At 36.9% G+C, this 15,911-nt stretch overlaps 1 protein-coding gene across 3 annotated transcripts; it reads right to left on the reverse strand.

Moving 5' to 3' along the window:
- Window positions 1-8,358: 8,358 nt before the first annotated feature.
- On the reverse strand, window positions 8,359-14,370 carry LOC104239593 (serine/arginine-rich splicing factor RSZ21A-like). 3 transcript variants are annotated; one of them, XR_011403010.1, is made up of 9 exons: window positions 14,192-14,370; window positions 13,917-14,014; window positions 13,567-13,705; window positions 11,575-11,663; window positions 10,638-10,854; window positions 9,449-9,568; window positions 9,112-9,192; window positions 8,634-8,832; window positions 8,359-8,546 (listed from the first exon to the last, which is right to left on the reverse strand). XR_011403010.1 is itself a non-coding variant. In XM_070160424.1 (8 exons), the coding sequence occupies exons 3-8, from the start codon at window positions 13,665-13,667 to the stop codon at window positions 8,826-8,828; spliced, it is 615 nt and encodes a 204-aa protein (XP_070016525.1). In that variant the 5' UTR covers window positions 13,668-13,705; window positions 13,917-14,014; window positions 14,192-14,370; the 3' UTR covers window positions 8,554-8,825. The 3 variants fall into 3 exon arrangements, 2 of the variants coding, with proteins under 2 accessions (XP_070016525.1, XP_009792571.1); XM_070160424.1 differs by lacking the exon at window positions 8,359-8,546 and having other exon boundaries at window positions 8,554-8,832; XM_009794269.2 differs by lacking the exons at window positions 8,359-8,546; window positions 13,567-13,705 and having other exon boundaries at window positions 8,554-8,832; window positions 14,192-14,369.
- Window positions 14,371-15,911: the final 1,541 nt, after the last annotated feature.

The following is a 15,911-nucleotide window of genomic DNA, read 5'->3' on the forward strand; positions in this document are numbered from 1 at the left end:
AAATGCCAGGGCATTCCCCCCTTTAGGTCTCGTTCTCATAACATGACTTGTGGTCGGAATTCTTCTAATCCCGTAATTATTGCTATCTTATGTCATGCAGCTTGTATGACTCTGTCCTTATATGTGCGCCTATGTGACTCTTCTCTCCTTTTTCCTTTAGATTTTATCCAATATATAGGTCTCACTTTGTGAACATATACAGAACTATGACAAGATGTCCCTCTGAGAATCTATAGGTGTACTGAAGTTTTTCGCTCGGTACTTTGTCGAACATACGACTTTTGTTATATCTTGTTTCATAGCCTTGGTTTGCGATGATTATGGCTTTACTTATTGTGGCCAAGGTCTGCTACCCAACTCTAGGTTACTCTCTCGCTACTTATCCTATATGTATAAATTAAAGTCCTTTAATGCTTCCTCATTACTATTCATCTTAAGAATGACAGCCTAATCCCATCTCACACTTTGAAACATTCATCCATCTATTGTTGATTCACCTTAATGTTGATCTATAATCTACCACTGATGACTTGAAACCTCTTATGTAATATATCGTCACTAAGGTTCACGTCTTATCGGGGAACATCAGGAGTTATTTGCCTGATCCACTTAGGGTCAATACTATACTTCAATAACCGTTTTTCATAGAATCCCAACGTGATTCGCCTTATGGGGTATTTTAATACTATACAATTCATGAAATCCCTTTTCTTTTGAATCATTACCCAATCAAAGGCCTAAACGTCATCCTCTTATCTATTACAATTACACCATTATTCTATCACTAGGGCAACATTCTATCTCTTCTAAATTCTCTTAATCTTTAACTCCTTTGAGTTCACCCATGCTATACTGTGCTTTTTATAACTTATGGAAACCATCGGTTCTCTTGTTGTAATGGGTTTAATCCCGAGGACTTACCTATTCTCGTCATCTTCTCACTCACCTTTCCTTATCCTTACTCCTATCTACCTAAAACCTTGTCGCTCTACCATACTTTAGCTTACGACCTACATATATCTATTTACACTACTCGCAGCCTTCCTTTAACTTGTTAGCACCATAGATTTCCTTATGTTATTTTGGAACCTTAAGCAAGACATCATATTACCTATAACTTTTTTGTACTCTCTTAATTGGAACTCTCTGTACCTGGAAACCATAGGCTGGAAGATATGCCACTAACGACCACGCTATCATTTTTTGATATAGAATTACGACACTTCTACCCCCTTATCTAATATATGGATTATTTGTAACCTTCTGTACTTGGGCATCTTGTATCTTCTTCACTTGTACCTTACTTACCTTTAAATTTTCACTGTATCTTCTGTCTCTTTCATAACCTCCCTTCCACATAGTTGGAATCCACATCCACAGCTTAAAGCTCTACTATAATACTTGCACATCATGTGCATACACATTTCGGCGAAGGCTTCATACTGACTTCTTATGAGGTTGGTACTATTCTAACTAGATTTATCGTAGAGCCATCATAGAATATGGTCGTTGTACTATCTCTTTTTTACCTATGATATTTAGAGTGATTCTACAATGTTCTGAATCACAATTTCTATACTCATCGGGGTCTAATAATCAGACTGCTGATTCACTTTTCTGATGTAACTCTTTAGTTTCCTCTTCTATCTTAGCCTTTAAGTAGGCTTACTTTATCTTCTAATCTACAGCTCAAGGTATTAGTTATTACTTTAGCCTCTTACCGACGCTATGAAACATCCATGATATAACCTTCTAGCAACTCAAGCTTTTGTCTATGACGTGGAGCCAATTCTTTCTTTTAACTTATACTGGAGTCTCCTATAGCTGTATCGTTGTCAACATATATGCTACATGGATAACACTCCGAAATCTTATGTTTTTCATAACATAACTAACTCTAGGTCATAGATCGAATAATTCCTTTCGTACCTTCTCAACTTTCGTTAAAAGTAGGCAATTACTTTTCTTGGTCGTTCTGCCACTTGTTGCATGAATACTTGGCTTATCTTAGTGCCCACATATATTGGAATTTTTTGCAACTCATATGATCTCAAATATTACTTTGGATTTTACTTCATATTCCTTAGTCACGATAAGTGCCATTTTCTTATGGAGTGCATACACTATTATAGTAAGACTGTTTTTACAAGATCATTTCTTCTTTAGGTTACTATGCTTATATTGAAGCCTTGTTCCTTATTTTCTCAGCTAGTCTTTCGTTGTAGCACTTAGGGGAGAACCTTTAACTCATGTAAAACTGCGAGCTTATTACATCGTATACCTTAAGGAATTTTTAATGTTCTTTCTCGCCGATAATTATACTTAGTTACTTACCTTCGCGCTCTTGTGCTCATAGGGTTACTTCATAACTGAAATTTTGACTATCTCCCCAAGGGCACTCTCTTTTATATTCGTAATACTTATACGATACCTTTAACTATGCCAGCTCATATCTGAATATTTTTCAAGGATTAAAATGTCATATATGTGAGACTGAATTCCCTATGTTGGGATTCACTATGTTTATCTTGCACGATCTGCTGATTTATCTGTAATATCTTGTCTAGCCATAAGTAGGCTCTTCCTAAATCAACTACTAACTACTTATTGGTCTATTCTCATATCTATATTCTGCGTAATCTCTCTTAGGTTATGTCCTTTATCATAACTTAACTCTCGCACTGGCTCTTTATGTATCAAGTTTCCATCCACACTTATTTATCAATAACATCTTGGCCGGGAACCTTTACTGCCTCTCCTCGGCATCGTTCTTGCTTATTGTTCTGGTCATAACATATCTGTAGGATCTGAATAAATGCAATCTTATTCCTTTCACCCTTTTTACAGTATTCTTTCTTTACTATTCCATACTTGAACCACTAACTCCGACTTAATACCATATCACACCATCTTCCTCCCTTTATGGGAGTACTAACATTTAATGCTATGAAGATTTACTTATAAATATTTTTTCTCTTTATCTTTGGTATCTTTTCACGTCTTCACTGACTCTTACTCGCCTTGTAGTAACCCTTCTATACTAGGGATAACTGAATTTCTTACATGCGAGGGTGACTCCTAGTGTAACTGGCACACTTAGTCCCTTAAGCATAACTCTACTCACATTGCTTGCTTTAGGGAAGCGTCTTCCCGAATGACCTTGGAAAGTTATTCTTCCATTGTCCATTCTATCATTTCTGGAACAAGATTTTTGAAATTCTTACGATGCCGACTATTATCAAATCCTTTGGTCCCTAAATCATGTTTGATTTTTTTCTTATTTACTAGCCTATGTTGATTTCTATTACTCCGGGGGGTCTAACTTAGCCTTCTTATAATTACGTTGCAGTCGCCAACTTATTTTCTCAAAATAAGGATATGACTTATACTCTTTTATAGTCTCAAGGGTTGTCACCTCTTGTCCTTTTCTTTACTTGACTATAGAGTATGTCATCCTGTCATATTATGATTTACCGTTACCACTCGTTCATCAAATCTTATTCGTAATGCTTCATTTACTCTCTCTTATTCTCCTGCTAATATCTCTGTTTATTACCTTACTATGAAAACTTCAAGAAAACATTCTTTCACTTTTATCTCCTCTTTCTCTATCTCACTGGCTCTTCGAGTCGCCTATTTTTCTCTTTTTACTAGGGGCAGGAGTCACACTAAAGAAAATATTTATCACTTATAGGATGCCACTACATGTCTTCTGATATTTTTTAACGTTCTAGTATTCATATTTGACTATACTATTCCAGAGTGCACCATCTGGTATGCACGATCTAATAGGGCCTCAAACAGGCCACGTCGTCAAGAATTCTCTCTCTACTAATGCCCTTACCTGCTGTTGTATTAGTGCTCAGGCTAGCTGTAATTTTTTAAATTGCAAGCATCTCTATAATTAGCAAACATAAGTCATGGCTCGAACTCTTATGACTCAACTCTACAGCACGATGTGGATATGAAAGAAGGGTAACAAACTCCTAAATACCTTGTAGCTTCCTATTTATAAATGTGGTGCACAACACATCTATAAACAAGGCTCTACTAGACATAACTTGTAGACTCCCTAGGACAAAACTGCTCTGATACCAAGTTTGTCACGCCTCAAACCTGAAGAGGCATGTCGCCACCGGCCCGAGCATACCATACTGTAACTGTAAACTCTAGAGGGGTAACCCTCAGCTTAGGCCGATGAGGCCATATTCCGAATCGTTTGAAATTAATGCCTCTCTCATCTGTGGGGTAAACATACTCAAAAGCTGATATGTATAACTGTGCAGGCCAACGAAGCCGCTATGAACATCTACTGATATACAAAATATACAGGACTCGTTTACAAGCCTCTAGAGATAACTGAACTGTACCATGGTCGGGACAAGGCTTCGACCTACCCATCAAACATGTATATATAAAATGGACTCCAAGGTCTAGACCTGGTAACTCCGAGAAAGTGGAGCTTACAAACCAAACTGATGTTTTACTCTGTTTGTTGGGAGGGTCTGTCAAACTGTCAATCAGGACCTACAGGCATGAAATGCAACATTCCCTGCAAAAAGGGACGTCAGTACGAAATAATGTACCAAGTTGTAAGGAAACAAAATAACTGAAAGATGAAGCAAAACTAATAAGATAACAACTTGTTACATCCCATGTTTTCGTACGTGAGAGTACGTCGTAAGCCAATTGATGCAAGCTCGAAAATGAGATCATTTTTGAAAGTAAATAACGTAAGTTCATCATGTTATCTTAGAGGTTACAAATCTTTAAGATCATGAATAACAAGTACCAAAAGGGTTGGAAAGCTTAGACGCTAAACGAATTGAAGAAAATAAGTTTCGTCGAAAGTCGACAAGTTTAGAATGTTATAACATATACTTTTGGGGGAGACTAGGGTGATTAACATGATTTGGAGATTAAGTTATGAGTCATTTTAGTTGTATGATAGTCGTGTATTATGTTTTTAAGTCAAGCGAGTTGTGCAAAAAAAGTTGTCAAAGGTCATCACAAGTTGCATTCATAATGTGCTGAAATTTAGCTCAAATGTAGCTGCACTTTTCTCCCAATATACTTGGAATCAAGGGATGATATACATATCAAATTGAAGATCTACGAGTCTAGTTTCTAATGCATTAAACCGTTTGTCAATATGGCATCGGACTAGAGAGATATTCGTATTTTTGCGAGACTGCGCAAACAGCTCCCATGGGACCCACAAAGTCGGTTTAAAGTTCAGCTTGTATTTAAGTCATTGATAGGTCGTTTTAACTCATTTTTCTCATCCAAAATAGTTCCTAAACCCTCCTAAATTCTCTCCAATAGTTCCTCCATGATTTTAGAGTGAAAACCTAAGATAAAAACATGAATCCAATGCTAGAAATCCTGTGGTGCTTGCTAGATCGTAGTTCTTCATCTTGTAGCTGTTTTGGAGGGTTCTTCAAAGGTAAATAACCTCAAATTTCGTGTTATTCTTTATGATTATGCTATGAATCAGTACCTCCTTCATGTATATTAGAGTTTCAAGGCGAAATACAAGTGTTTACACACCAACATGAACACAAAAGTTGATTCAAGAAGAGAATACAACTCCTATAGTGTTGTGGTGTGATTGAGGGTTGTTGTGAGCTACATCAGCTGGGGATTTCAAGTTGTATCTACTGACTAAGGTTATTAAATCATGTTCTTGGTTGTGCTTAAGGTCAATCATGTGTTGGTTGAGTTGTTTGAGTGAAAATCTACAAGATAGTAATTGACATGGCATAAGGAATCGCTATCTTTTTTTGTGGGTTGTATTGAAGCTATATATATGGTTTGTTGTGGCTGAAAATTGTTATAAATAGTTTTATTATGTTTGTGGATGTTGTTGTTAAGCTTATCTATGTGCTAATTCAGTGGATTGAAGAATATAACATGAAAAATAAGATGTTGATTTTTTATTTTACAACTTTATCCGATGTAAAATATAGTTTTAAAGGGTAAAAAAGGCGAATGACATTTCGCTAAGGGTCTTTGTGCTTTTAATATAGTATAGATAGATAGATAGATATTGTGCATCTCACCTTAAGTAGATAACATATATTTCCTACCTTGACGGTACATAACTAAGTTTTTTAAACTATGGTATATTTTAACGAGAGAAAAAAAAAATGGTTCTTCCTATGAATTACTGGTATATGTTACTCAAACCATAAATAAATAAATATTTTGTCTCAGGTATGCTATAGTTCTGATAACAATGTATATTGCATGGGATCTGATATTAAGATACATTACACTCATCAAGATGAATTCGCGAAAAGGCCTCATATAATCATAGAGTTATGGCTTGAAATCTGCAGTTTGTGACATCGGGTTCTGGTTTCAGCTTCTAGCAAGATGGTGGAGTATAGAGAATGATTAAATTGCCATCTATTCTGGTTAAATTACTTTCTGGTTTCTATGAACTATATATATTAAGCAACTCTTAACAAGAAAATCCTGAAGTTACACAGTAACATCTTTTGTCCTCAGTGTTATTACTTTATTCCAGTTAGCTAAAGTCCTTGAACGCTTCGCCGAAATCATGCTCAAACAGCTCTTCAACCACTAGCAGCTAGGGGTGGCAAAATGGTTAAAAGAAACAGTTAACCAACCATATTATTCACTAAAAAATGAGTTGAATAATAAACTTTTTAAAAACGGGTCAAATATGGATAAGAACCATATTATCCATTTAGAAAATGGATTCTAAATGGATAATTAATTAGTCTAACTTTTACATTTGTAAATTAAAGCCTCAACTTGGGGGCTCCTCAAATTAAGGAGACTAAGAATTCTCTCAAAAGTGATCATATGCAAGAAGTCATGGATAATACGATTACTCATATTATCCGCCAGTTAACCCCTTTTTTGTCCGTATTAAATATGGGTCGGGTCGGATAATTTATCCATTTTTTCATTACTCGTTTTCGACCCGAACCATATCCGACCCGACCTGCCCGTTTGTCGCTCCTACTTGCGGCCATACTATGACATATGGGCCCGCATGGTTGACCTTCAATTGAATTGAATGCGCAATTCGGTCTCACCCATGATAAGCATAGGTTCCATAAAATTTGTCCACCTCCACTGTCACGTCATTTTGTCTAGACTTCTGGGAAAACATATTCAATTTGGCAAAGAAGTTCTCATTTGACAGTCAAGAAAGGAGAACAAAAAGTTAAAACTATCAATCAATTTCTGGCAATTTATTTCTTCGATTAGGACTTCTGGTGTTGCTTCCTCTGGTACTTCCCTATCGTGGAATTTCAAGAAGGCTATTTGATGCATGTCATAGCAAAAGTAAATGAAAAGAGAACAGGTAAATCATCCGATATAACTTCACATTTCCATCACTGTCTTTGCTCAATTTAATGTTTAGAAGCAGACAATAATGAAAGAATGGAGACTAGAAGTCCTCTAACCTAAATCTTGTCAGTGCTCCCCAACCCCATTCGTTATCTCATGTGAACGGCGATATCAACGGATCAGTTGACCAACCAAAGTGGAAGAATCCAAGTCCAAAGCTGAAGGTATGAGGCAAAGGTTAGAGGAGGAGATTACTGAGGTGGCGTAGAAAACCAAAATTGTCCTAGTGTAACGTTAGCTCCGTTAAGCTTGTCAATAGAAGGTCGAACTTGTTTTGTCAGACATAAGGCTTAAAATTTAAAATTTTAATAAAGCAATAATACAGAGACCAAAAGGGTTGTTTCCCCTACATATTAAGTGGGTGCTCTCTGATCAACTTTTTCTTATGTACAAGAACCATCTCAACTGCTCTTTCAGAAATCTTCAAGTATAGCGTGGGATTCATGCCACCAGCCTGGTTAAGAAAATTCAATCCCCAAGTGACTAGCCAAATGCAAGGAGTTTTGACTTGACATTTGCATATGCGACATCGAATTTATAACGCAGTATTAAAGGTCCAACTACATGTCAAGGCCAAGTCAATAACATGACATATCGAAGATGTATGTACATGCCCTGCAGCCACATTTCTTGACTACAAACACGGTAGGTATAAAATGCAGAACGCGGAAACAAAGGTAACTTTCCTTCTCCGAGCCACCACATGGAAGTTCCATTAATGAAGGTAATGAATTTCCTCCAAAAGTAATGTGTTGCCACACTATCTGATAATGAAGAAGAATACGGTCCAAGCAGGAAAACGAAAATTGAAGTGCAGCAACCTTTTGTAGTCTACCAGTGGGAAGAGAAGCAGATGAGAGATAGAAACTTTGTTGACCATGGAGCAGTTCAAGCTGGCAAATGAAGATTTAAGGCAGCAGACAGCTATCATTGTCCCACCCCCCCCCCCCCCCCAGAAAAGCAAAAAACTTTACCTGCCTAAAAAAGCTTTGTTGCAGAAGGAGCCGCTTGGCCATTTTACAGTTTTCAGTAGGAAAAAACTCATACAAGATGATGATTTGATGTAGAGAAGCACTGGTGCTAAACAATGTCAACAAAAGAAGCATGTCGCGAAATGATGCAGTCTCAGCTGGAAATCATACCTCAAAGAAGAAAACCTAGATATTTTACGAAAAGGTGACTTTATGATAATAGTCATAGCAATTAAGAGCACACATTAAACAATAATGAAGTATAAAAGAGACCTCCAAAGTTTGCTGAACTGAGAAAAGCCGGCACAAGAATGAAGTCCGGAGGTGGCTATGGAGAGCAGAAGCCTCCCATAATCCAGTTCGAACACACCATTTATCACAGAAACAAACTACATAATGCTACTCTTTTGACAAGCCTATCAGACTACAAACGAAGAGCCTCAGTTGTATTTCCCGCTCAGACCATCAAGCTCTGCACAAAACATCAATTCCAAGTGCCCGTGTGAGTATTGTGCAAAGAAATTGCAAAATAAAAGTTCATAACTTTAACAATACAAGGAAGCACTGCTCATGCGAAATTGATAAGCACAAAGTAGAATAATATTATTTCTTAATGTGCTTTATTTGAAGCCCTAATACCCACCCAAACCACAAAAAAGTAAAAAGATACTCAACTCTGCGTTGATAGGCAGTAATGGGAGAAAAAGCTAGCTTAATGATGAAACCACTAGGAGGCAGCAAACAAACATACCCGCTTGCATAAGGAGAATCACGATGACGACGATATGCTGGGGATCTGCTATAGCTGCCACGGCCACGACAAGGTGATAAACTGTTCAAGTAAAAGATAGTCAATAAGGGTCTGTTGCTGCAGGGGCTCCCAGAAAAAAGCAGCAGATCTAATGCTCTCATCCAATTCCAAATCCACAAAATTAACATGGAGGCCTTGGAAAGTTTTATAGAAAATTTCCACCTAAAGATTGTTTCAGACTTCTACCTAAAGATTGTTTCAGACTCAGTTTTAAGGCGAAACTCAAGAATTGCCCCAGTAAATGCGTATGCCGTAAATATGTTCATCAATTACTTACCCGTCGGCATAAGGTGACACATAGCGGCCCCGGTGATTGGGGGGTGACTTGCTGTAGCTGCGTCCACGACGAGGAGATAGGCTACGACCTCGAGGAGATTTTCCATGAGGGCTATAACTCCTGCAAAGCCACATCACTATGTTCCTCAAAATGTAAAATTTCGAAGAAATTGTTATATGGACAAGAACTCTACCCTGAATTCAAAACCAAGTGACTTATTATATTCAGAAGTAAAGCAGTACTAAAATAGAACTTGTCACTGCCACCCAAGTTATAGGCCATCAACTAAGATGATGAAGCACCACCTTTTGATATTATGAAGCCCATCTGATAGAAGTACTCAAGAAAAACTAAATAACATACCCAATGTGATACCACAAGTGGGGTCGGGGGAGGGTGGGGTGTATGCAGACCTTACCCCTACCTTGTGTGAGGTAGAAAGGTTGTTTCCAATAGAGCCTTGGCTCAAGAAAAGGGTTTTCCAAACAGGTTTGGAAAGTACAAGAGTAAAAAAGCTAAGATGAAAAGAAAAGAAAAGTATTGACACCAAAAATAGTAAAGATAACCAAAGTAAAAGACAACAGCAATACTCTGGAAAAACTAAAATTGTATATATCCAAAACAATATCTCTGTAGCTGCAACGTCACGACCATCGAGAACCATGATATATAGGATATATACGCATGCATATGAATAATGCAACTGGCTAAGCTGGTGACCAGGAAGTAGACAAATCCACTCTCCTCGGACCTCTATGTGTTACCATTTAGGTAATGAATAGAATGTACAAAAAGCAAATTAAAGAGTGGCCTAATTTGCAAAGAGGAAAAAGAAAAAGAAGGTTATAAACAGCCAAGTGTTCACATATATTTCTTACGTCATACACCAAGTGAAGACACTGACATAGCTGTGATGTTATATCTGCCATCGAGACAAAAGAACCCACCAGAAGGATGACTATGTAGGCATTATTTTGTAGTGTAACATCACCCTAACTTGCATGGCTCTGACAAGGTTCTATGACAAATGAAATATTTTCTTCTTCACAGTCAAGTAGCATAAAACTAGAGTTCAAGAAGCTCCGCAATGTGAGTTGATTGAATAATGTGCATCAGTACATTGCACATAAACTAGGAGATAAGCCCCATTTGATTAAAATCAAAGAAAGAGAGAGAGAGAGAGAGAGACCTTCTCCCATAACTGGGACTTCTACGATATTGAGGACTAGGACTTCGACGTCGCCCACTTCCAAGTCCTCGTGAACCAATGCACAAGCGGCACTCTCGAGCAAAATGACCTGGCTCACCACACTCGTAACATTTCGTATCATCACCTCCACGACCACCACGGCCTCCACCACGACCGCTTGAATTGTGTGAGAGCTCCACACGCCAACCATTTTTCCCTGTTATACAGATTTCCCCAAAGGTTCACCAGGGATGGATGTAGCACAGTTACTATCCAAGAAGAGATAAAAATAAAGTCTTACAGGCAAGAAGTTTTCTGAATGAACCTGTATCACACTCATCTATTATTAAAACTGAAATGTCAGCAGATTCTGTTCCACTGGACTTATTTTTCAGATTAGTATCACACATTTTTTTTCAGGAAGTATCACATATTGTGAACAAAGCTACAACACACTCAAGTAATATTACATCTGAATGTTCAGCAGTAGTTATATGTATGATCACTATCTATTCCATTGGACGTTTCTTAAGAGATTATTACGAGAAGACACACAACTTAGAAGGCAGGCAAGAATTACATCACAGAGGAAAAGTCCAGAAGTACGAGGTACGCCGAAAACAAAAATGAATCGTTCTATGAAAACATGCACTAGACAGAATGAAACTGGTGATAATTAGCAAGATCTGCATGTTTTAAACTACACTAACCATATCATTACTTGAAGGAAAGCCTGGTAAAACGAAGTTCAACATAAGATATCAGTTGTGGACCATAAAGGGGCATGCTACAGTCTTCTCATAGAAAAGATAAGAACCAAAATGGAAGGTTATACTGATAACCTGAACTTGCATGTTATTATTACTAAAAAAGGGTCAACTACAATCACCATACTCAGCTAGCTATTGATGTATGGTGCCCAACACTCGGTTCATACCATCTAGCTCGCGAATAGCATCTAGAGCATCCCTGCGATCGTCGAACTCAATGAATGCATAACCTGGCGGTTGTCTTGCAACCCAAACACTGCACCAAATTAATAACACTTTAATTATGTGCAAAACAATAATATCACACCCAAAACATATAAAGAGGGCCGAAACAGACAACAAAGACGCCCAAAAATGCAATCTTTGTCATCGGTCTTATGGAATATGAGAAGAAAACAAGATATACTATGAAACTTTAGGCAAAAGGAAGTAGCTCAACACAAAGGGATGTAAAAACAATGATAGAAAATGCAGTAGCTATTGCAACACATTAGGTTGTATAGCCATAGGCTTGTTCATCAGACAGTGTAAGCTATTTTCATAAAGTCAGATAGGTATAAACTACATGCATCTCATTAGGGTAAAAGAGCTTCTTTTTTTATGATAAGTTCAATAGGGTAAAAGACCTTTTAAACACCACCTAGACCAAGTAGTCATTCATGGACTAGACCAAAGAACCAATGCAGACTGCTGAAGCCACTAGCTTCTGTTTTGAGATTTGTTCCTTCAGGGAGGTGGAGCTCATCATCTTAAGTCGTTTAACTTCTGCGAGTTCTGACAACATCTTCACACAATGTGTAATCCATACATAGGACATTTAAAGCAGTAAAAGAGACATAACAAAACACAATCGAAGTAGTATGAGAAAAAATTCACCAGCCAAATAAAGCTTCCCAAATATTGAAACTAACTGAGGTGCTCCACTTAACACTCGACTTATTTATATACCTAAAACATACATCCTCCATTCCATTTTATGTGGCGGGTCCAGGCCACAAGGGTCAAAGTACTTAATTTTCGGTGTGAAGTCGAACATAAATCCTTCAAGTTTTTTGAAATAAACTTCACATATTTGGAAATTACAATAAGTCACAATAGTTAATAATTCAGAACATTTTTAAAAAGTACTTGAACAATGATGGTCGAAGAAGAATCTCTTTGACTCAGAGGCGAATTCAGGATTTGGAACTTCCAGGTGCCACATAGCTTTGAACGTCCATGTGTCACTATTTATACATTGAGATATAGTAAATATTTTGTCCGTTTGAGCAACTTTGGACTTCGATTCGAGTTACTTGTCTTTTTTGTATACAATATATAAATCAATTGTACGGAAAAAATATGGTACTGCAGTTATGATAGAGCGAAGATTTGCAAAAGAAAATGTTATTTTAACTTTGTGCGAAAAAAGCAAATACTTAACTAATAAGAGACACCAAAAGAAAGTCAAAAATTAACAAATAAAGTATGATATTGAACAATAATTACACTAGAAGAAAAAAGAGAATGACATGTATAGAATGATAGAAAGCTCAACGTGATGTAGCAAGCCAAAAAGTACAAAAACTATTGCCAGTAGGATTTGATCATTCACAATCAAGGTGGAATCTCCTGCTCTTTGGCACTGGCACCTTTGTATCATTTGGTGCTATGGGTGGCGCTTTCAATATATATACGGTTTCTTAAATATATATACAGAGTTTCTACCGAAGGTTGCGGGTGGCGTACCACTCCCTCCGCCCTTACTAGATCCGCCCCTGCTTTGACTTACCAAATGGTCATATTGCCACATAAAATGGAACAAAGTGAGTAACAAATACGATCCTTTGAGATGTCCTTTTTCATTTAACAACTCCTCATTTTCACCTCCCCCCCCCCAAAAAACAACCCCAAGGCAAAAGTGGGGTTTACCCGGTCCCTCACCGGTGACTCGAACCCCACCTAATGGTGTAAGGCAGCAATCTCTACTGCTAGAGCAACCTCTCTCATCCTCTCACGATGCTTCAGATTTCAAGTTCCACTCCAATTTCTAAACCCAATCTCATTTTCATGAAGGTCAAATTTTTTTTTTTTTTTTTTTTTTTTGTGTTGAGAATATCTTGAATTGAATTTCTTTTTTGAGCTAATTCAAAAGAAAGAGAAACACGAGAAAACAATACCAAGAATGTGGCCTAGGTGTCGATGAAGCTGAAATGAAGACCATGAGAGACCAAAGTTCGATTGTCAACAGAGGCAAAGAAGTCAGGTGATTTCTCCCCATCTGTCAAACTTTGGTGAAATAGTGGAGGTGCGCGCAAGCTGGTCCGCCCAGGCACCATCGTTATTTAAACAAACAAGAAAAACAATAAAACATGAGCTTATAATAACTACAAAAACTAATTTATCCCAAAAGATCCTTCATTTTTTTCCGAAAAATACGACTTGGACCATCCAACGAAAGATGAACTGATAAATTGAACGAGGAACTTTAAAACCTAATTCCATCTAAAAATACATAGGAAAAATTTACCTTCGAAGAACGCCGTAGATACGAAACTCATCCTCAAGGTCTCTCTCAGTTACCCGAGGATCCAAATTACCAACGTAAACCCTCGACATTGCTCTCTCCTGATAATTCAAAAAAAAAAGTTCAAAATCGCCGTCTTTCAAATTAAAAAAGAAATGCATAAAACCACGTTTGAAGAAAGAGGAAAATATTTGAAAGAAATTGATTGATACAAAACATAGGGTTTTAATACATTGAAATAATGGGTGAAAAAAGGAGAAGAGAAATAAGGAATTTACCGGGAGACTATCAAGCGTTATTGTGAGCTCTATCAATGGCTTTTCACAGTATTGGTGAGCTTTTGATAGGTAAACTTTTTTTTCCTTTTGTTTTGTTGGGGGAGAGTGGCGCTGAATAGAGAGTTCCAGAGAGTTCTTTTTTGCTTTTTGTAAGAGAAAAGAGGACGCGTGTTTGCATGTGACATGGAGATGTTTTTGTTGAGCCCCCATTTAAGTGGAGCTGGAAATGTATTACAGCCCAGTTAACTGAGCATCTTTTCCGAAGATTACCTTAAAATTTCTTAAAAATTTTACATTCTTATGAAATTATATTATCCTCTCTACTCAACAAGTTTTAATATAATTATATTTTATTTATATACCCAATTATCATTTATGTACATTTTAAGAGAATTAATGATAATAATTAGTGTCCTAAAATCACTCTAACGTATCTTCCACTCCCCACGTTTCTCTCTCCACATCTCACTCCTTCTCCCCTACGTATCTTGCACAAGAGAGCAGCAATTCCACCATTGATAACCATTAAAAAGCTTTGAGGCTCTGAATTCGAATTTGGGTTTTCAAAAAACATTATTTGTTTGAATTGGATGTTGTTGCAAAGAATTGGGAATTCTCTCTACGTCTCTCTATCTCTCAATCCCTAATTCCAGTAATGTAAAGCAAAGGAAAAGAGAATAGCAATTCCACCATTGACAGCCATTAAAAAACTTTGAAGCTTTATTTAACTATTGTATGAAAGTTGAACAACATTATATAAAAATTATATTTAAGTTGTATGATATTGTAGTTGTATATAACTAAGTAAAAATAATGTATAAAAATTGTAGATAAGTTGTATAATATATAATTAGTTGTATGAAATTTATTTTTACTATGTATAAATCAGATACCAAATATATAAAAGACATATTGTAAAAAATTTGTATTAAGTTGTATGTTATTATAGTTGTATTTAACTGGATAGAAATAACGTGTGAAAGTTGTAGATAAGTTGTAGATAAACTATATAATATATAATTAGTTGTATGAAATTTGTTTTTATTTTGTATAAATCAGATACATAATATACAAAAGACATATTGTATAAATGTCACGATCCGGATTTTCCACCCTCGGGAGTCGTGATGGCGCCTACTAGTGAAAGCTAGGCAAGCCAACCAACTAAACTATTTACCTTGTTTCTATTTTTAATCAGTTAACAGTTAAGAGCCAACAATTAGATAACAACATAATTGAATAAGCGGAAGGCTGCATTGTAATGTTTTAATAATACTGCTAATACCAATCCATAACAAATCTACTCAAGACTGGTGTCACAACTTCACAGACTATTTAGAAGTACTACAAATAAAGGTCTGAAAGAAATAAATACAACACTGTCTTTGGAAATACATGGAAGAAACAGGAATAGTAGATAGATGGAGACGCCAAGGCCTGCGAACGCCTTTAAAACTACCTCGGGTCGCCTGATGAACAAGACAACAATCTCATTGCGGTCCGAAGTCTATAGCACTGGGATCTGCACAAAAGGATGCATAGTGTAGTATCAGCACAACCGACCCTATGTACTGGTAAGTGCCTAGCCTAACCTCGGCAAAGTAGTGACGAGGTTATGACCAGACTACCAAATAAACCTGTGCAGTTAAATCATAAACAGCAGAAAAGAAGAACAGTAATGTATAGTTAAGCATGGGAGGGGTAACATGCTGCGGGGATA

Source organism: Nicotiana sylvestris, chromosome 10, assembly GCF_000393655.2.
Source record: "Nicotiana sylvestris chromosome 10, ASM39365v2, whole genome shotgun sequence".
Lineage (NCBI taxonomy): Eukaryota > Viridiplantae > Streptophyta > Magnoliopsida > Solanales > Solanaceae > Nicotiana > Nicotiana sylvestris.